This window comes from Natrix helvetica (assembly GCF_964273705.1).
Source record: "Natrix helvetica genome assembly, chromosome: 1".
Classification (NCBI taxonomy): Eukaryota; Metazoa; Chordata; class Lepidosauria; order Squamata; family Natricidae; genus Natrix; species Natrix helvetica.
Window position 1 is genome coordinate 341,883,035 of NC_138548.1, and position 20,875 is coordinate 341,903,909.

The 20,875-nt window shown below is 45.9% G+C and overlaps 1 protein-coding gene across 2 annotated transcripts in view; it reads right to left on the reverse strand.

The window, feature by feature from the left end:
- The window catches only part of MTMR14 (myotubularin related protein 14), a 136,184-nt gene that overhangs the window by 53,629 nt on the left and 61,680 nt on the right, over nt 1-20,875 (reverse strand). For both annotated transcript variants that reach the window (XM_081945171.1, XM_081945170.1), the window contains exon 17: nt 14,587-14,763. In XM_081945171.1, coding sequence (XP_081801297.1) covers nt 14,587-14,763 — 177 coding nt within the window. The remainder of the gene's footprint in view (nt 1-14,586; nt 14,764-20,875) is intronic.

Below are 20,875 nucleotides of genomic sequence, written 5' to 3' on the forward strand. Positions count from 1 at the left end.
ATCCCATTTCAGATATTAAATCTTAAATCCAAAGATTTCAAAAGTATCAGAGAGCATGGGAGTTGTGGAGGTGGTCAGACAAATCTTTCCTCCTGAACACACGAAGAAAATCCATCAGGTAGTCCTTGGTGCTGTCTGAGCTTGGTTGTTTAGTGTATGAATTTTTTTTTGAACAGGTGTAAGGATACAATATGATAAGAAAAAGGAATCGCGGCTGCATTGAGTTTCTTGAAATAAAAGCTAGGCATTGATACAATGATACAGCCACCTTAGGAAGTCCAGTTTTGAAATATAAATACAGAATAACATTAGTACCATACATAGACAATCGCCTCAAGACGAGATGGGTGGCAAAGAAATCTAATAAATAGCAATAGCACTTAGACGTATATACCGCTTTACAGCACTCTACAGTCCTCTGTGAGCGATTTACAGAGTCAGCCTACTGCCCCCAACAATCTGGGTCCTCATTTTATCAACCTCAGAAGGATGGAAGGCTGAGGTAACGTTAAGCGGGTAAGAATCGAATTGCCAACCTGCAGGCAGACGGCAGTCAACAGAAGAAGCCTGCAGTAGTGCATTCTAAGCACTGCGCCACCAATGGCTCAAACAAACAAACAAAGATATAGTACATGCCCCAAACAAAATTAAATGCAGCCTTAGATCATGAGGGATCCCATAGTGCTCTCTGATCTTGGTTGTTTTTATGCAGACATTTCATTACTCAAACTAGATAACACCATCAATGCTGGTAAGGAGCAGAGTTTGCCCTCAATTTATATTCTAGTGGCTTGCCTTCACAGGGCAAACTTTACTCCTTACTATCACTGATGATGTCACCCAGTTTGAGTAATGAAACTTCTGCATAAAAACAACCAAATTCAGGGAACACCAAGGACCCCTCATGTCAACCCTGAGCTACAAATACTCTCCTTTGTTGGTAGCCTGAGATGATTATCAGTGGAACTGCAGTTTCCAATCTACGAGAAAGTATCACTGTGCTTAATTTTGCATTCATTAGCTCAAACCTCAGGAACTGAATCTAGGCAGCGCCGTTTATGAAAAATTCAGAGAAACGGATATAATTTGAAAGAAGGGCCAGTGGTTATGATTAAAGAGCTAAACATTTAAGATCTGTTGAAAAGATTTAATTTAAGATAAGGAAAGGCAAATTCCAAACGAATGTCAGAAATGCCATCCTAACATTAAAAGTGGTTCAACAACTGAACTAATTAGTCAGAGAAAGGATAGAATTCTCATCCCTGAATACGCTCAAGTGAAGGTTAGATGGCTATCGCGGGTCCCATCCCGGAGGGAGATATACCTGGTGGGACCAAGAAGAAGGGTCTTCTCCATGGTGGCTCCCTCTCTCTGGAACATCATTCCCCCAGAGATTAGAATGGCCCCTATTCTAATCCTCTTCTGGAAGGTGCTGAAGACCTGGTTCTGCTATTGAGCCGGGGGAACGCAGTGCGGGATGGAGCCCATTAAATGGCTCATGTGATGTGTTGTCACTGGGGGGGGGGGGTTTATTTTATTATATTATTTTATTATTTTATTATATGATTCTTTCTTTTATTAGTTTTATTATTTTTATATGAGGTTTTTATATTTTTGTAAGCCACCTTGAGTCACCATGTACAAATAGGCGGCAATATAAATTTCATAAATGGATGGATGGATGGATGGAAAGATATGCTAGGTAGGTAAGTAGTTAGGTAGGCAGGTAAATAGATGATAGATAGATAGATAGATAGATAGATAGATAGATAGATAGATAGATAGATAGATAGATAGATAGATAGATAGATAGATAGATAGATGATAGATAGATAGATGATAGATAGATAGATAGATAGATAGATAGATAGATAGATAGATAGATAGATAGATAGATAGATAGATAAGGATTTCTGTACCAAGTGGGAAATTAGACTTGAATGGCCCAAATCAGCGTTTTTCAAACGTGGCAACTTTAAGCTGTATGGACTTCAAATCCTAGAATTCCCCAGCCAGCCAACCAACATATCCAGCAGTCTCATTTGAGGGCCCATTATTAAATATACTGAACTTTTGCACAAAGATGGAAGTGGTGAAAAAGTGTGCCCTTTGGGAACAAAAATATAATTTCCTAGGATTCTCAGCCTTGCAGAAAAATGTTTTATATCCTACAAATCTACACAAGCAACTTCCACAATACATTTCTGACATTGTGGAGTGAAGTAATGTAATTTCCATTGGGGTTTTAATTTAACTTATTTTAATATTTCTATGTTATTATAATATTGTATTGTGTTTTATACCTCCTCCGTACAATGTGTAATTTTTATAATATGTGTTTTATTTATTGTACGCCGCCCCGAGTCCCTTTGTGGAGAGGGAGCGGCTAACAAATTTAATAAATAAATAAAAATAAAAAGTGAACCGGAATTTCAGCATTTGTGCCACGGGTGCTTGCGAGCTTTTCTGTCAAACCAAAAAAGCTGAAATAAATTGCACGAACATATTTGAAGAACAACTTTTCCTTTTCCCCTCCTCTGTACCTTTGTTCTTCTCTATTAGTTTATACATGCAGCAGGATTCAGCCTGCCTTGGGAGCTTCGCGTGCCTGTCACAATTTGGATTTTAGTTTTATTATTAATGGTTAGATTCCACATCAGTGCCTGGTGTCTAAAACCGATATTTGTCCATAGCTGCCTGATGTAAGCAGCAAATATGGTAATCAACAGACATGCTAAGGGCTCCCTACGTGCAAATATTTAACTAGAAACAGCAGAGACCTAATAATTACTCTATTAACAGTGACTGAATGGCAGACGGATCGTTGTACAGACCCTAAAAATACAACCTGCAATCAAACATCATTTGGGGCAGTCAGTAGAAATGTTCAAGCAAATCACTTGGCTGACATGTTACAGCAAGTATTACCTGACTCAGGGGCATAATTGCAAGCTCGCAATAGCTCAGATCCAAGAGTCGTGCACCCCAAAACACAAAGAAGGTCTCGCCTACAGCAGTAGCCATTAGCTTATCTCAAGAGATGTGATAGATTTCCCCAGGTTATGGCATTTCTCAGATACTCTAAACTTTTAGCTAGTCTAGCGGTAGTGTCAACATTCCGATGGATGGACCCGACTTGACAGGTAGATCGATTAAGATGTTGTCTCCAGAAAGCCCCAGATTGAAATGCCCATTGATTTGCAGATCTTAACTGGGTGCCATAATAAGTCATTCACTCTCCCTGAGTCCAGCCTAACTCATAGGCTGAACTAGAGGCAAAATCAGAGGAAATCCTGGAGTAAGGTATAAGTGCAGTATATAAAAACAAGGGGCGTCTTCAGGCTGGCTGCAGGCAAACATAGGAACAAGAATCAATGGCCAGAAGCTTAAAAATTACAGCTGCAGCAGGATTGAGATGGGCAAGAAGGAAGTATGCAGGTAGTCTGTGTTTAGTGACTGCCTCACTTAGCCACCATTCATGGTTACAGTGGTGATGAAAATAATTTTGCAACCAGAATGGAAAACTGAAGATAAGCTCATATAATCCTCGACTTACAATTCATTTAGTGGACTGCTTGAAGTTATAACACCACTGAAAAAAAGCGACTTATGAAATTACAGAGTTGTAATTCTTTTTCGCCAAGCTATAAGTTTCAGTTTCTTTCAGATTGGAATGAATTCATTTAAAGAACAGACAAATATAAGAAGTGTAAAAGATAACACTGAAGTTCTGGAGAAGACACCAGCACTCCATCTAACAGTCCATTCCAAACTTCTGCAACAGTACAGATAGTCCACAACTTAGGTAAAGGTTCCCCTCTCACATATGTGCTAGTCGTTCCCGACTCTAGGGGGCAGTGCTCATCTCTGTTTCAATGACAAAGAGCCAGCCCTGTCCAAAGACACCTCCGTGGTCATGTGGCCGGCATGACTAAATGCCGAAGATGCATGGAACACTGTTACCTTCCCACCAAAGGTGGTCCCTATTTTTCTACTTGCACTTTTTACCTGCTTTTGAACTGCTAGGTTGGCAGAAGCTGGGACAAGTAAAGGGAGCTCCCTCCGTTATGCGGTCCTTGGGATTCGAACCCCCAATCTTTCTGACAAGCTCAGCATTTTAGCCACTGAGCCATTAATCCTTGACTTACAGCAGTTCATTCAGTGACCACTTGAAGTTACAACAGCAGTGGAAAAAGTGACCTATGACCGTTTTTCACAGTTATGACTGTGGCAGCATTCCCAATGGTCCCGTGATCAAAATTCGAGTGCTTGGCAACTGGTTCATATTTATGACAGTTGCAGCGTCACCTTTTGCGATCGCCTGACAAGCAAAGTCAGTGGGGAAGCAAGATTCACTTTACAACTGTTTTATTCACACAACAACAGTAGTGAGTCACTTAACAGCTGCAGCAAAAAAAGGTTGTAAAATGGAGCAAAGGCAAATCTTATTTAAGCGTCTCGTTTAGTAATAGAAATTTTGGGCTCATTTGTGATCATAAGCCAAGGACTACCTGTATTCTCAAAATGATCACAAAACTGCCAGTGAATTTTTTTTTTGGGGGGGGGGAACTCTTCCAGGTGCAGCATGAACAATTTGCTAACTGCTTGTGTGAGTCTTAAACATCATTCGTTCTGCTGATTACAAACCCCCTCCTGAGCATCATCTTTGCTCTTTGAAGAATATTACTAGCATAGAATTTAAGCTGGCTTTAGAGTCAAGCAGCTTGTACAGCATTGTGAACAACACACACACACACAAAAAAAACACCATCCAGACTGGCCACGAGGTGCAAGATCACTTTAGACCCTTACTTAAAAACAAAAGAAATCCACAAAGGGCATTTCAATGCAGGAAGGGGGGGGGAATACCATGGACAGCTCCTCACAGTAAAAAAAAGTTCTTCATGCTACCAAGACACAAATTAATTTATTGTATGTTTGTGGATACATAAGCTATTACGCCTCGTTTTATTTTTCTATCAGGGGCCCACGTTGATTAGGTAGGACAAATCATTACAGAGGATCCTCAACTTACGACTGGTCACTCAATGACCATTTCAAGTTATGACATTTTCCCCTCCCCAAAAACTGGTTCTGAAGTTATGACAACCCGATTGCACCACATGATTGCATTTCAAATTGTTGTCAAGCTGGCCTCCCTCAGCAACCAAGAAAGAAACCACTTAACTCCATTTTGCAGAATTAAGAGTACTTTTACTGGTTATGAAAAGATAGCAGCTAAGCAAAGCAAGATCTGAGGCAAAAGCACACGAAATCATACATATCAATATGTGACCAAACCCCCTCCCCCTGGTAACCCTCATCCCAGTGTCCAATCTGCAAATCCCTTAGGTGTCATGTGAGTTCCATCTTCAAGGAGCATCATCAGGTTGGTATGCAGGACGGTTGGCCTTGACCGACACCAAGCACTAATCTCCAGCATGCGCAGTAGACGGTGAGACCAAAACTCCCTTTTTACAATCTCTCCTGTACTAAAGCTTCCCCTCCCAAATACCAGCCCCCACCCTCCCCATTTCAATGGCCGCCGAAAGCAAATAGCGAAACAGAGGCTGACAATTCTTGGCAACCAGTCCACATTTATGGCTCTTTGCAGCATCCTGTAGTCACATAACCGTGACTTATTACGGTTTTGCCCCAAACCAGCATTTTACAATGGGTTTGCTTATCAAACACCATCAAAAGATCATAAAATCGGATGGGTCACATGAGCGACCTACTTTATGACCGTCAAGACACAACTGTAACTGGCAGGCTCAATTATGGTGGTAAGTTGAGGACTAACTGCATTTATTTATTTTTAAGCATTTCTTTTCACCGCAGTTGCCCCAGCAGTCTTGCTGCAATTACTGTAGGAAACCAGACAACTCCCAACAGGGCAGTACTGAGTGATGCCTTTTAATTTCACTCATTCATGGCTTCAGGCAACTGGAGGGCAGGAATGCATATGCCTGCCAGCTTAACTACCAATATGTTTCTTTGGCTTCAATTAAACATCACTCAGAGACAGGCAGCCATATCTAGTCTGCCACTCTGCCCATCCATGTAACAGAAGAGGCTTCTTCTGGTGGGAGATGGGGCCAGTTTTTCCCCCCTCCCTTTTCACAGTTGTCTTCAACTCCCAAAGTTGAAGTTGTCCCCAGCCTCCCAGAATTCTGGGAGTTGAAGTCCACACATCTTCAAATGTCCAAGGTTGATTTATACCAGGGGTGTCCAACCTTGGGAACTTTAAGGCTTATGGACTTCAACTCTCAGAATTTCTCATGCTGGCTGGGGAATTCTGGGAGTTGAAGTCCACAAGTTTGTTTGTTTGTTTATTGGATTTATATGCCGCCCTTCTCCCAAAGGACTCAGGGCGGCATACAAGATTTAAAAAAAACCCCACATATTACAAAAGTTAAAAAGGAAATTAGATAGAGTATCCAAAAACAAACCCAATTAATATTAACAGTAACATTTTAAAAAATAGATTAAGATTAACAATTAAATCAATCATTTATTTTATTTTGTTCAGGCCAGGCCGGCTTGCGTTCCCAAGTTTGGACACTCCTGATTTATACTTTAGAAACATGCTTCTCTCTCAAGCAGACCCCCTCCCACCCCCAATTCTATTAAACAGTTACTAGTGGAATACAAGCATCCAGGTTTTAGTTTTTCTTCTTGGACAGCAGAATGAAGTTTTTTTTAATAATGGATCTGAGAGCATTCAATGTTTACTTATTACACCTAATATTACACCAGGTTTCTAGGCAATAAACAAGTCAAGCTAGATTAAAAACCCGTAATAACCAAACTGTGACACATGAAACAGGACACAACATTTGAATCCAAACCAGCCAAATGCATAACCAAAATTGGGGGGAGGGGGGGGAGTCTGGGACACATTTCTGTAGTTCAATAGGCCCCCTAGATGGAGAACTAGTTTCAAGAAGAAAATCCTGCTCGGGATCTCCCCAAAAATCTTTCTTTTCAAATGAAAACAACCTGAGCACGTTTTCATTTTGGCTTGCCCCACTGTCATGTTTGCCTATGGTCAAGGTCTATTACAAATACAGCAAATACTGTGTAATTTTGGCTTCCCCTTGACAAAACTGAACTCCGCTCTGGTTATCTCAAAATACATCTTTGATAGTTTGAAGACTGTGACCAACAAGAATTACAGCAGAAGACTGACCCGACCAAAAAGGCAAAATCCTCATCAAATTTGCATTTCAATTTTACCTGTATTATAGTCGAACTAGGCTTGTGCTGCTGACCTGCATCCGCCCAGATGGATGGGGCGTTCTTTCCCTTCCCATCAGCCTTTAAATTGCAATTCTAGTGATTCATTTCCACTTGTATGTGTCCTCTCCGTTACATAAATCCACTGTGCATCCTTCTTAGGGGTCTAAGAAGGACCTCATACTGTATACACGCATGCTGCCTTTCTACAGGCGCCTTAAGATTTCTGTGTTTACATTAATGCTCCATAAACATTTTCCCCATGTCCCTTTAAATTTGGATATAGAACTCTGCATCCTAAAAAACTCAGTGTTGTTTCATCTTGATGACTATATTTTTTCCAACCAGAAAGCCATGGACACAAGCCTATAAATTGCAGGCATGAAATCATCCGAACCGGAAAAGAACCGAGCGGAATCTTCTAGCTGTCCCAAATTCAGTTCATTACGGCTCTTTGTTCCTCTGATATGGTGACAACTCTCTAAACCTCCAGACTCTGGATGCCAACCATTAAATTTAGAGCCTTATCTCCACTTTCCCTGTGTCAGCCAAGTCCCTATTTATGGCAGCAAAAACAAGCCTCTCAGGTGGCAGAAGCCAGGTGTAGCTGAAAAGCACTAAATTGCTGCTGTAAATATTTTTCTACTGGAGGAGGCAAAAAAAGCTCATGCCGCTTTTTCTAGGAAGTTATTGGAGACGCTTCCAGAAGATTCTCAGCAAACCGTTTGCATGCGTCTGCCTGACCAGGCTTCTTCCAAACACAGAATGTCAGTTGGTCTTACCTGAACTGCATGTCTCAAAGGTGGCGTGGGAGGAGTCACATCTGGGTATTAACACAGCCCTTTTGCCCGGAGACTGAGGTAAATCTTGAGGCCACACCTCTGCTCCTCCTCCTGACTTCCCCAGATTAACCAATGGTCCTGTTGCAGAGAAGCCTGGGAAGGAAGGGGACAGAGAAAACACACACACGCACACACCTTCCTGCCTGGTCCCTGACTGATCAGAATTGACTAACTCAGGCCCCTATGCGCAGGGCGCCCTAATGGGTGGGGAGTGACTACTCCCACGCCACCTTCAAGACATGCAGTTCAGTTAAGACCAACTGACAGTCTCTGAAGTGGGGGGTGGGAGGAGTCACATCTGGGATACACCAGAGATAGATGTCCTTGGGAGGGAAACACTGGGCCTGAGCCCCCCGAGAGTCAAGGACTCCCTGAAGAATCCTCCTCCTGAAGGCCGCCTCCACGGAGGCGTATGCATCCAGCCGGTAGTGCCTGATGAAAGGCGAGGGCGAGGTTGCTCTGCAGATCTCCTCGATGGGAGCCTGGGTGGCCCAGGCCGCTGAGGTGGCTGCATTTCTGGTGGAGTGCGCGGTGATGCCCTCTGGAACCTGGAGCCCTCGTGCCTCATAGGCCTTGGAGATGGCCAATCTGATCCACCTGCTGATGGTGGCCAGGGAGACCTTAGCTCCCCGGGTAGAAGGTTGGAAGGAGACGAAAAGTGCCTCCGACCGTCTGAAGGTCGCTGCACGTCTCAGGTAGATGAGCAGGGCTCTTCTGACATCCAGATGATGCCAGGACCTTTCCCTTTCCCTGGAAGGGTTCGTGCAGAAATCTGGGAGGACTATCTCTAGCGCCCTGTGGAAGGTTGAGTTTATTTTTGGCATGAAAGCAGGGTCCAGTCTGACGATGACCCGGTTGTCTAGGAATGAACAGAGATCCTCCCTGCTGGAGAGAGCATTAGGCTTGGACAACCTCCTGGCTGAGGTGATTGCAACCAGAAAAACCACCTTGAGGGTCAGGAATTGAAGGCTCACCTCCCTCAGGGGCTCAAAGGGCGCCTCCGTCAGTGACTGGAGCACCGTGGGAAGGTCCCAGGTCGGGAACCGGTGAACCACGGGAGGCCTCAGATTCGCTGCCCCCTTGAGGAATCGCCTTAAAACCGGGTGCTGGGACAAGGGTCGGGAGCCCACCCTACCCCCCAAGACAGTGAACAGGGCTGAGACCTGTCTTCTGAGGGTACTGTGGGCCAACCCCTTCTACAAGCCCTCCTGGAGGAAGTCCAGGAGCTGGGGCACGGAGGCCGAGGATGGGTCAATCACCGTCATTTGGCACCAGGTCGCAAAGGCAACCCAGGACGCATTGTAGATGCGTGTGGTGGAGCTCCTCCTGGAGGCCTCAATGGTCCTAATGACCTTGGCGGAGAAATGCCCCCCCCCCTTAGCTGCTCGCGCTCAAGCACCAGGCGGTCAGATGGAGCCACTCCGGATCTGGGTGTTCCAGAGTCCCTTGGCGCAGAGCCACCTCCCCCTGCGGGATCCTCCAATGGGGAGATGTAGACATGTCCACCAGGTCTGCAGCCACGGGCAACGTGGCCAATAGGGGGCCACCAGCACTACCTCTGCTCTCTCTGCTACTAGCTTCCTCAGGACACCGGGGATGAGGGGAAGGGGAGGGAAGGCGTAGAGGAGGCCAGCCGGCCATCTGCAGTGAAGGGCATCTGTGTCTACTGCTCCTCGGGTCGGGAACCTTGATATGAATCTGGGCAGCTGGGTGTTCAACGGGGATGCGAAGAGATCTACTGTCGGGTGGCCGAACCTGTGGCAGATCTGCTGGAAGATGCTGGGGGTGGAGCTGCCATTCTCCGTTGTCCACTGTCTCCCTGCTGAGCCAGTCCGCCTGCTGGTTCTCTACCCCGGAGATGTGCTCTGCCCTGATCGATCGGAGATTCTGTTCCACCCAGTTCCCCAGCCGGAGAGCCTCGTTGCGCAGTGCCTTGGAGTGTGTGCCTCCCTGTTTGTTCACATGTGCCTTGGCTGCCACGTTGTCCGTTAGGACCAGGACGTGTTGACCGGACACTGCCGCCTTGAAGTGTCAAAGAGCTAGGTGGATCGCTCTGAGCTCCAGCCAGTTGATGTTGCTTCGCAGATCCGTTGGGGTACAGTGACCCTGGGCTAGCTGGGACTCCAGATGTGCTCCCCAGCCAAACAGATGTGCGTCCGCCGTTAGGACCCTCCTTTCTGGCTCCCTGAATAGGGATCCCCTGCCAAGAGCTGGCAACAGCCACCAACGGACCGAGAGGAGCACCTGAGGTGTCAAGGGGACCTTGAAGCTCACGTTGCCCGTCCCGTTTCTCTGGTGCGGAAGAAGAAACCACTGCAGCTCTCTGGCGTGGAGGTGGGCCCAGGGTACGATTCCTATGCAGAAGATGAATTTCCTGAGAAGCCTGGAAAGAAGAGCTACAGGGACAGAACAAGTCTTGCGGATCTCTTGAACCAGCTGAACAATGCTGTCCCTACACTCCAGTGAGAGGAACATCTCGCAGGCCACAGAGTCAATGATGGTCCCTAGGTGCTGGAGCCTGCTGGAGGGGGCCAGATGGCTCTTCTCGAGGTTTAATCGAGAACCGCTGCGGGGAGGCGGAACCGGAAGGTATTAGATGGTTCCGCCCCAGGCGCCTGATGGAACCAGATAGGTTCCAGACGGAGCTTGGGCCACCTCCTGTGGACCTGACCCGCCACCGGGTGGAGGACCTGGTAGACGCATGGAATAGTGCGACTGCCGGGGCTCTGGACCGGGTGGCGCCTTTGCGGCCTCTCCTGCGGCGACGAACCACCCTGGCCCCTTGGTTTACCGAGGAGCTAAGGGTGATGAAACGCCACAAGAGACGCCTAGAGAGTCGTTGGAGATCCTCCCGTTCCGAATTTGACCGAGCACAGGCACGAGCCTATTTGAGGACGTACCTTGTGGCATTAAGAGCGGCCAAACGTCAATATTGTGCCGCTCTTATTGCGTCCGCAGATAACCGCCCTGCCGCCCTGTTTCGGGTGACTCGCTCTCTCTTGTTTGAGAGACCGCGGGAAGCCCCTTTACAGGGCAGAGCAGAGGAGTTTGGGAAATATCTACAGGACAAAGTCGCTCAAATCCGGATGGGATGGGCCCCTTTCAGTGGTCCAGTTGAGACGCCCATGGCGAGTCTTGAGGGACCGCTTTGGGAGGAGTCTGACTCGGTTGCCATCGAGGATTTGGACAGGTTGCGTGGACGTCTGCGACCCACCACATGTTTATTGGACCCGTGTCCCTCCTGGCTTGTACTGGCATCCTGGGAGATTACGCGCGACTGGCTCCTGGGCCTAGTGAACGCTTCGTTGGGTGAGGGGTTTCGGCCGGCCGCCTTGAAAGAGGCGGTTGTGAGGCCCCTGCTCAAGAAGCCTTCCCTGGACCCAACGGATCTAGTCAATTATCGTCCAGTCTCCAACCTTCCTATCTTAGCGAAGGTTGTAGAGAGTGTGGTGGCACAACAGTTCCCACGTCACCTGGAGGAGAATGATTATCTAGACCCGCGCCAGTCCGGCTTCCGACCCGGGCACAGCACGGAGACGGCCTTGGTCGCGTTGGTTGATGATCTCTGGAGGGCCAGAGATAGGGGTTGTTCCTCTATCCTGGTCCTATTAGATCTCTCGGCGGCGTTCGATACCATCGACCATGGTATCCTGTTGCACCGGCTAGAGGGGCTGGGAGTCAGGGGCACCATTTTACGGTGGTTTGGCTCCTACCTCTCTGGCCGGACGCAACGTGTGTTGGCAGGGGAGCAGAGATCGACCCGGAGCCCCCTCACATGTGGGGTGCCACAGGGGTCGGTCCTCTCGCCTCTCCTGTTCAACACATACATGAAACCGCTGGGCGAGATCATCCGTGGTTTTGGGGTGGGATACCATCTGTATGCTGATGACACTCAGCTATACATTTCCACCCCAAATCACCCCAACGAGGCTGTTGAAATGATGTCCCGGTGTTTGGAGGCCGTACGGGTCTGGATGGATGGCAACCGACTAAAACTCAACCCTTCCAAGACGGAGTGGCTGTGGCTTCCGGCCTCCCGGTTCAACCAGTGGCTTCCATCTCTGGCCATTGGGGGCGTGCAACTGGCCCCCATGAAACAGGTGCGCAATTTGGGCGTCCTCCTGGATGCCCGGCTGTCCATGGATGACCATGTAACAGCCGTGGCAAGGGGGACGTTCCATCAGGTTCGCCTGATGCGCCAATTGCGCCCCTTATTGGACCGGGATGCCCTACGCACAGTCACCCATGCGCTAGTGACGTCTCGCCTGGACTACTGCAATGCTCTCTACATGGGGCTTCCCTTGAGATGCACTCGGAGACTGCAGTTGGTCCAGAATGCGGCCGCGCGGGTGATTATGGGGAGGACTAGATACTCCCCTGTAACACCTCTCCTGCGCGAGCTGCACTGGCTTCCTGTGGTCTACCGAGTGCGTTTCAAGGTTTTGATTATGATCTTTAAAGCGCTTCATGGCACAGGACCTAGTTACATGCAGGATCGCATCCTGCCCCATACATCCCTACGACCAATCCGCTCACACAGAGAGGGACTTCTTCGGGTGCCGTCCGCTAAACAGTGTCGGGGGGCGACACCCAGGAGCAGAGCCTTCTCTGTGATGGGCCCAGCCCTGTGGAATGACCTCCCCCGTGACATCAGGATTATTTCCGATCTCCGATCCTTCCGTGTACAGCTGAAGACCCACCTCTTTCAACTATCTGGCCTAGCTCAACCGTAAATTTTTGCCTTATTCCTCCTGACAGTTGTTTTAAGTTTTAAATTTTAAACTGTGTTATTGTAAATGGGGTATTTTAATGGTGATTTTTAATTGTCTAAATGTGATGTAATTTGTTACCTCCTCCGTGCATGTATGTCTTTGTATATGAGTATGTTTATGTGTTTGTACATGTTTTATGCTTTATATGTTCCACTGTACGCCGCCCCGAGTCCTGTCTGGAAAGGGAGCGGCTAATAAATTTAAATTTATTATTATTATTATTATTAAACCTGGGGACCTGAGGGTGTCGATGATAAAACCCAGATCCCTTTTGGCCAGGACAAGGATATCTTCAAGGTAACAATGGAGCCGGACTAGAACGGACCGGAGGTGTCCCGCCGCTGCGGCCAGTACCTTGGTGAAGGTTCTGGGGGCTGATGCCAGCCCAAAGGGGAGGGCCCTGTATTGGAAGTGATTGCCCTCGTGGGCAATCTGAGGAACCTGCGGTGCTCAGGGGCGATCATGATATGTAAATAGGCCTCTGTGAGATCTATGGAAGCCAGGAAGTCCCCCTGACGGATGCCCTCTAGGATGGACTTAAGTGAGGCCATCTTGAACCTGCGGTAGACCAGTCTGGAGTTGAGTAACTTGAGGTCTAAGATGGCCCTTCACCCCCCTGAACTCTTGGCAACTAGAAACAGGTTTGAATAGAATCCTGATCCCTTCTCCCCCTCCAGAACCAACTCCACTGCCCTAATAGCCAGCAGGTGTTGGATAGCCTTGCACATGAGAGAGCGCTTGGCAGGATTCCTAGAGGAGGCGAAGTTTCGGAACCTATTCGGGGGCTGCAAGCAGAACGCAAGCTTTAGCCCAAGCCTAACAGTCTGGAGGACCCACTCATCCGTGGTGATGCATTCCCAGGTATCAGCGAACAGGGAGAGGCGGCCGCCAGTGGGGTGATCCAGAGCCGGATCACTTGAACCTGCGGAAGGGACGCCCCCCCCCCCGCGAAAGAGCCGCTTGCCCTGCGGTTGGGTCCTGAATCTGTCCCTGGAAAATTGCCTATCTCCCTGCCTGGGGAATCTGGGTGCAGGGTACCTCTGTTGTTGGAACCCCGACTCAGGAGGATGATAGGATGTTCTCCAGGGGTAAGGAGCTGGTCAGTGGTCTGAGTGTCTGTTCATGGCCGCGAAGACCTTACATTTTTTCTTGTCTTCCACGAGGATGGGGTCCAGTGATGAGCCGAAGAGCTTGTCCCCGATGTAACCTGCTCCTGCCAGGTGCCAGTTCTTGGCTTCCTGCGATCCTCCGTTGACTGAATCTCCTCGGAGCTCGTGGCTAGGATAAAGCCCCCCTCACTACCGTCCGGCCGCTCGGAGGCTTTCCGCTAGCGCAGCAAGCACCGCTTGAGAAGCTAGCAACTGGCGAAGCACGAGTGAGGAGGGGTGATCCGATAGAAATAGCTGAGTTGCTGAAAGGTAAGATCTTCGAAGTGAAGGGAGAGTCAGGAAAGTACTCCTTCTGGGCCGAAGACTGATGTTAATTTGGGGAAGGCAGGAGGAACAGAGGTGTGGCCTCAAGATTTACCTCAGTCTCTGGGCAAAAGGGCTGTGTTAATACCCAGATGTGACTCCTCCCATGCCCCACTTCGGAGACGAAAAATGTTTCCTCAATAGGGATCAGGGATTTCCTCTGTTCCCAGGAGGAGCCCTGCTCAAACCTGTGCTTGCTAGCAACGCCCGAGCCCCGTTCCCTCCTTCCCAAGAAGCTGACAGGAATGAACGGCCTCTCACCTGGTCTTAGGGACTTCGAGCGGACTGCTGCCTAGTCTCGAGAAGTTCTCCGAATGATTGGAAGAAGAGGAGCTGGAGGATCTTGCATCAAGTGTGCCCTGGACGGGCAGCCTGTCTTCAGGTTGCTGTGTCCGATTCCACAGGACAGCCTGAGGGGACGATGCACAGTTTTTCCTCCTGTGAAGGCATAACATTATTTATTTGATGTCTGATCCATTGGGGAAATTTTTAGTCAGATGGGTCTGACTCTGCCTTTATACCAGTGGAGTTCTTAGGCATGTATTTGGATACTGTCCCCTTTGTAAACAAATTACGAGTCTACATAGGCAGATTACCTATCTAGAATCTGTAATCTGTGCTCTCCAAGCAGAAACTAGGTGTCTACGTCAGCCATTCCACTCTATGGTGAAGCCACACTATCAGCCCCCTCTACCACAAAGATCTTGCAGGAGAAGAGCTGTCTGGACAACTGTGGGATCTGGCAGGTTGAGAGCTGTGAACCATAAACCCAAAGCTTTTGCTGTGACCCAGCAAAACAGATATAGTGCCCTTGCTGACCTTAATGGGGACACTAAAGAGATAGGTCAAGGCAGTTGTGATAATGATGACTCAAATAAGCAGGGGATCGTGGTCCAAAACGAAGAACTTTCTTCGGAAAGGCGAAAAGGGGAACCAGGTATCACACATCAGTCGCAGAAGAAGATCAAGGTATGTAAAAAGAGAAGTCACCTTCTGGTTGGTGATTCAATCGTAAGAGATGTTAATTTAGGAGAGGATACGGAGGTTTTAAAAGAGGTCAGGTGTCTGCCAGGTGCTACTGCCAGCAGAGACAAGAGGCGTATTCTTAAGATAGTCAAGAATGCAAGTAAGGACTGTGACGTTGATGCTATTATACATCTTGGCACTAATGATCTATCCCAGAAAGATGTACTTTCTGTGCAGAATGATTTCCAGAACTTGGGGTATGAACTTAATAGTATAGGTTGTAGGCTTATCTTTTCAGAGGTTTTACCTGTATATAAGGAACAAAAAGGGAAGGGCCAGCGTGTAGCAGAGTTTAATGTTTGGCTAAAGGAGTGGTGTAAAAGGGAAGGCTTTGGTTTTATTAGTCATGAAGCCTGTAGCTGGTCCAATGAAAAACTGTACAAAAGAGATGGGTTGCACCCATCCAAGAAAGGAACTGAGTTACTTGGCATTAAATTCACAGATTTTCTTGATAAACATTTAAACTGAAGAGCGGGGACAGAGAATTAATAGATACAGAACATCTCTGTCCCCAGCAAACAAAAATTCATAGGGTTATAAATGCATGTAACATAGATGTGTGTGTGGGTAAGATTATCACTCCTGCTGTCAAGCAAAACCAAGCATGTAATAGTGATTGTCATACCATGTGCATGAATCACACAAGTGGCAAGAAAATAGGGGCAGTCAGGCATAATACAGGTTATGTAGACAGTAAACACAAGGTCAATCAAAATGGACTCAAATGTCTATATACCAATGCACAGAGTATGAGGAATAAACAGGGAGAATTAGAAATTCAAGTAAAAGAGGGCAGATATGATATTATTGCCATTACAGAAACTTGGTGGGATGAAACTGACAAATGGAACATACAGCTAGAAGGATTTAAATTATTTAAAAGAAATAGACCAAATAAAAGAGGAGGTGGAGTTGCACTATATATAAGAAATAACTATGTCTCTACAGAAATAGAGCACAACAATAATGAGAACTATCTTGAATGCATTTGGGTCAATATTAAAGGTTGTGGGGGAAATGACATTGCCATAGGTCTATACTACAGGCCACCCAACCAAGCAGAGGAAGAAGATGAACTTTTTGCTAGTCAGCTAACTAAGGTATGTAGGAAGCACACCACAATAGTAATGGGAGATTTTAACTACCCTGACATCAACTGGGAAACAAACTCTGCACCAAGTGGAAGATCCAACAGGTTCCTAACAAACCTAGCAGACAACTTTGTTTTCCAAAAAGTAGAGAAGGAAACAAGGGGATCAGCCATACTGGACTTAATTCTCACTAACAGAGAGGAAATGATAGAAGGTGTTGAAGTCATAGGAACCCTGGGGGCAAGTGACCATGCAATATTGGAATTCAACATTATCCAAACACAAGTAGTAGAACAAAGTCAAACTAGAGTCTTGGACTTTAAGAAAGCTAATTTCAATAAACTTAGAGAGAGCTTGGGAAAAATTCCATGGATGAGAATCCTCGAGGGGAAAACAACTCAAGAAGCTTGGGAAATTTTGAAAAATGAGATTAGAAAAGCCCAGTCTAACACAATACCAATGAAGAAGAAAAACAACAGCTCCCAAAAGAAACCAGCATGGCTGCATAAACAACTATCTGACAAACTGAAAGACAAAAAAAGTAAGTATAAAAAGTGGAAGGAGGGGGACATAACTAAGGCAGAATATCAGCAAATAGCCCGAGCCTGTAAAGATGAAGTGAGGAAAGCTAAGGCTCACAATGAAGAAAGGCTTGCCACAAAAGTAAAAATTAACAAAAAAAGCTTCTTCCAACATGTTAAAAACAAGAAAAAAGTTAAGGAAACAATTGGTCCATTGCTAGGAGAAAGTGGCAAGAAGGTGACAAGCAACAGGGAGAAAGCAGAACTATTTAACTCATGTTTTGCATCTGTCTTTACACAAAGGGATAAAACAGTCCAACCTATCAAAAGCAGCACCACAAAATTAGGAACACAAATTGAAATAGGGAAGAAAATGGTAAGTGAGCACCTGTCTACCCTAGACGAGTTCAAATCACCAGGACCGGATGGATTACACCCCAGAGTTCTGAAGGAACTAGCAGACGAGATCTCAGAACCACTGAATTATATCTTTCAGAGATCCTGGAACACCGGGGAACTACCAGAGGACTGGAAAAGAGCTGATGTGGTTCCCATCTTCAAAAAAGGGAAAAAATTAGATCCAGGAAACTACAGACCTATCAGCCTAACCTCAATACCAGGAAAGATTCTGGAAAAAATAATCAAGCAACGAATTTGCGAACACCTAGAAGCAAACAAAGTAATAGCCAAAAGCCAACATGGATTTGTCAAAAACAGATCATGCCAGACTAATCTTATTGCATTCTTTGATAATGTGACAAAATTAGTGGACCAGAGGAATGCCGTTGATATAGTTTACTTGGACTTCAGTAAGGCTTTTGATAAGGTAGACCATAACCTACTACTAGATAAAGTAGAAGAATGTGGGTTAGACAGCATCACCACCAGATGGATTGGTAACTGGCTGACCAACCGCACTCAACGTGTAGTTCTCAATGGAACTGCATCTACATGGAGGGAAGTATGCAGTGGAGTACCCCAAGGCTCTGTTTTAGGCCCAGTACTCTTCAACATCTTCATCAATGATTTGGATGAGGGAATAAATGGGGAACTCATCAAATTTGCAGATGATACCAAGCTGGCAGGAATAGCCAACACTCCAGAAGATAGGCTTAAGATACAGAAGGATCTTGACAAACTTGAACATTGGGCACTATCTAATAAAATGAAATTCAATGGTGAAAAGAGTAAGGTTCTACATTTAGGCAACAAAAACGGAATGCACAGGTACAGTATAGGTGATACCTTACTCAGTAGTAGTAACTGTGAAAGGGATCTTGGAGTCCTAGTGGACAACCATTTAAATATGAGCCAGCAGTGTGCAGCAGCTGCCAAAAAAGCCAACACAGTTCTAGGCTGCATCAACAGAGGGATAGAATCAAGATCACGTGAAGTGTTAATACCACTTTATAATGCCTTGGTAAGGCCACACTTGGAATACTGCATTCAGTTCTGGTCGCCACGATGTAAAAAAGATGTGGAGACTCTAGAAAGAGTGCAGAGAAGAGCAACAAAGATGATTAGGGGACTGGAGACTAAAACATATGAAGAACGGTTGCAGGAACTGGGTATGTTTAGCTTAAGAGAAAGAAGGACTAGGGGAGACATGATAGCATTATTCCAATATCTCAGAGGTTGCCACAAAGAAGAGGGAGTCAAACTATTCTCCAAGGCACCTGAGGGTAGAACAAGAAGCAATGGGTGGAAACTAATCAAGGAGAGAAGCAACTTAGAACTGAGGAGAAATTTCCTGACAGTGAGAACAATTAATCAGTGGAACAGCTTGCCTCCAGAAGTTGTGAATGCCCCAACACTGGAAGTCTTTAAGAAGATGTTGGATAGCTATTTGTCTGAAACGGTATAGGGTTTCCTGCCTAGGCAGGGGGTTGGACTAGAAGACCTCCAAGGTCCCTTCCAACTCTACTATTGTATTGTATTGTATTTGATAAACTTATAAAGTTAAGAGCCGTGGTGGTGCAGTGGTTAGGGTGCAGTACTGCAGGCTACTACTGCTGATCACCCGCTGCCAGCAGTTTGGCAGTTCGAATCTCACCACACTCAAGGTTGACTCAGCCTTCCATCCTTCCCAGGTGGGTAAAATGAGGACCCAGATGTTGGGGGCAATAGGCTGACTCTGTAAACCTTTTAGGGAGGGCCGTAAAAGCACTGTGAAGCGGTATATAAGTGCTATTGCTGTTGCTATTCCTCCGGACTTTGGAATTATTTCCAAATGAATTGGTGTTAAGGGAATTTTTTTCTTGACGTTTAGTAATAGACTAGAAGCAATGAAGTTAAAGTTACTAAACTGTTTTAAACAGGCAGCATAGAAAAACAGGCAGCCAACAAAATAATTAAAGGTCTGCCAGCAATAGAAAAACTCAAAGGAGGATCTTAACGTACAAATCACAATTAGGAATTTAAAAACTATTCATAGTCAGAATAGCCTCCAAAATAAAGATGTAACTGTCTGACATCTTTATGTATTCCTACCATCCTTTTGTTCAATATTCAGAGGTTTCATATTGGGACAGCCTCCCTATTATAAATGGGAAAGTCAAGCCTCAGATAATTATTTCTCTAAGTCACCTCACAAATGGGGCAACGGCAGACTTCGTCATTTACAGTATTGCTTTGATGCTCCACCAATGCTTTAAGAGACCTGCACAGGTTTTCAAACACTTGCACACTGAACAGGCTCCCAAGATAACTAGCTTCCTCCATTATTGGAATTCATAGTTCATACTTCCTGGTGAAGTCTAGCAAGTTATGCAAGTTGATTCACTAACCCAGCTCTTGACAGAGTTGAGTTTCCTGAATATCCACAAGAAACATCTCCATACCCTGTATATACAATACAATACAATAGCAGAGTTGGAAGGGACCTTGGAGGTCTTCTAGTCCAACCCCTTGCCGAGGCAGGAAACCTTATACCGTTTCAGACAAATGGCTATCCAGCATCTTCTTAAAGACTTCCAGTGTTGGGGCATTCACAATTTCTGGAGGCAAGCTATTCCACTAATTAACTGTTCTTGCTGTCAGAAAATTTCTCCTCAGGTCTAAGTTGCTTCTCTCCTTGATTAGTTTCCACCCATTGCTTCTTGTTCTACCCTCAGGTGCCTTGGAGAATAGTTTGATTCCCTCTTCTTTGTGGCAACCCCTGAGATATTGGAACACTGCTATCATGTCTCCCCTAGTCCTTCTTTTCATTAAACTAGACATACCCAGTTCCTGCAACCGTTGTTCATGTTTTAGTGTCCTGTCCCCTAATCATCTTTGTTGCTCTTCTCTGCACTCTTTCTAGAGTCTCCACATCTTTTCTACATCGTGGCGACCAGAACTGAATGCAGTATTCCAAGTGTGGCCTTACCAAGGCATTATAAAGTGGTATGAACACTTCATGTGATCTTGATTCTATCCCTCTGTTGATGCAGCCTAGAACTGTGTTGGCTTTTTTGGCAGCTGCTGCACACTGCTGGCTCCTATTTAAATGGTTGTCCACTAGGACTCCAAGATCCCTCTCACAGTTACTACTATTGAGCAAGGTACCACCTATATTGTACCTGTGCATTTTGTTTTCTTGCCTAAATGCAGAACCTTACTATTTTCACCACTGAATTTCATTTTATTAGATAGTTCAAGTTTGTCAATCTGCATGGCCTCTTCTGTAATTTGTCACTTTCATGATTTAAACTCCTCAGTGCTGTAAGTGAATAAATTTGATAAATCAACACAGGTAGTCCTCCACTTACTACCACAGTTGAGCCCAAAATGTTTTGTTGCTCAGTGAGAAATTTGCTAAGTGAGGTTTGCTCCGTTTTATGACTTTTCTTGCCACATTCGTTAAGCGAATCACTGCAGTTTGTTAAATTGGTAGCACGGTTGCTAAGTGAATCTGGTTTCCCCGTCGACTTT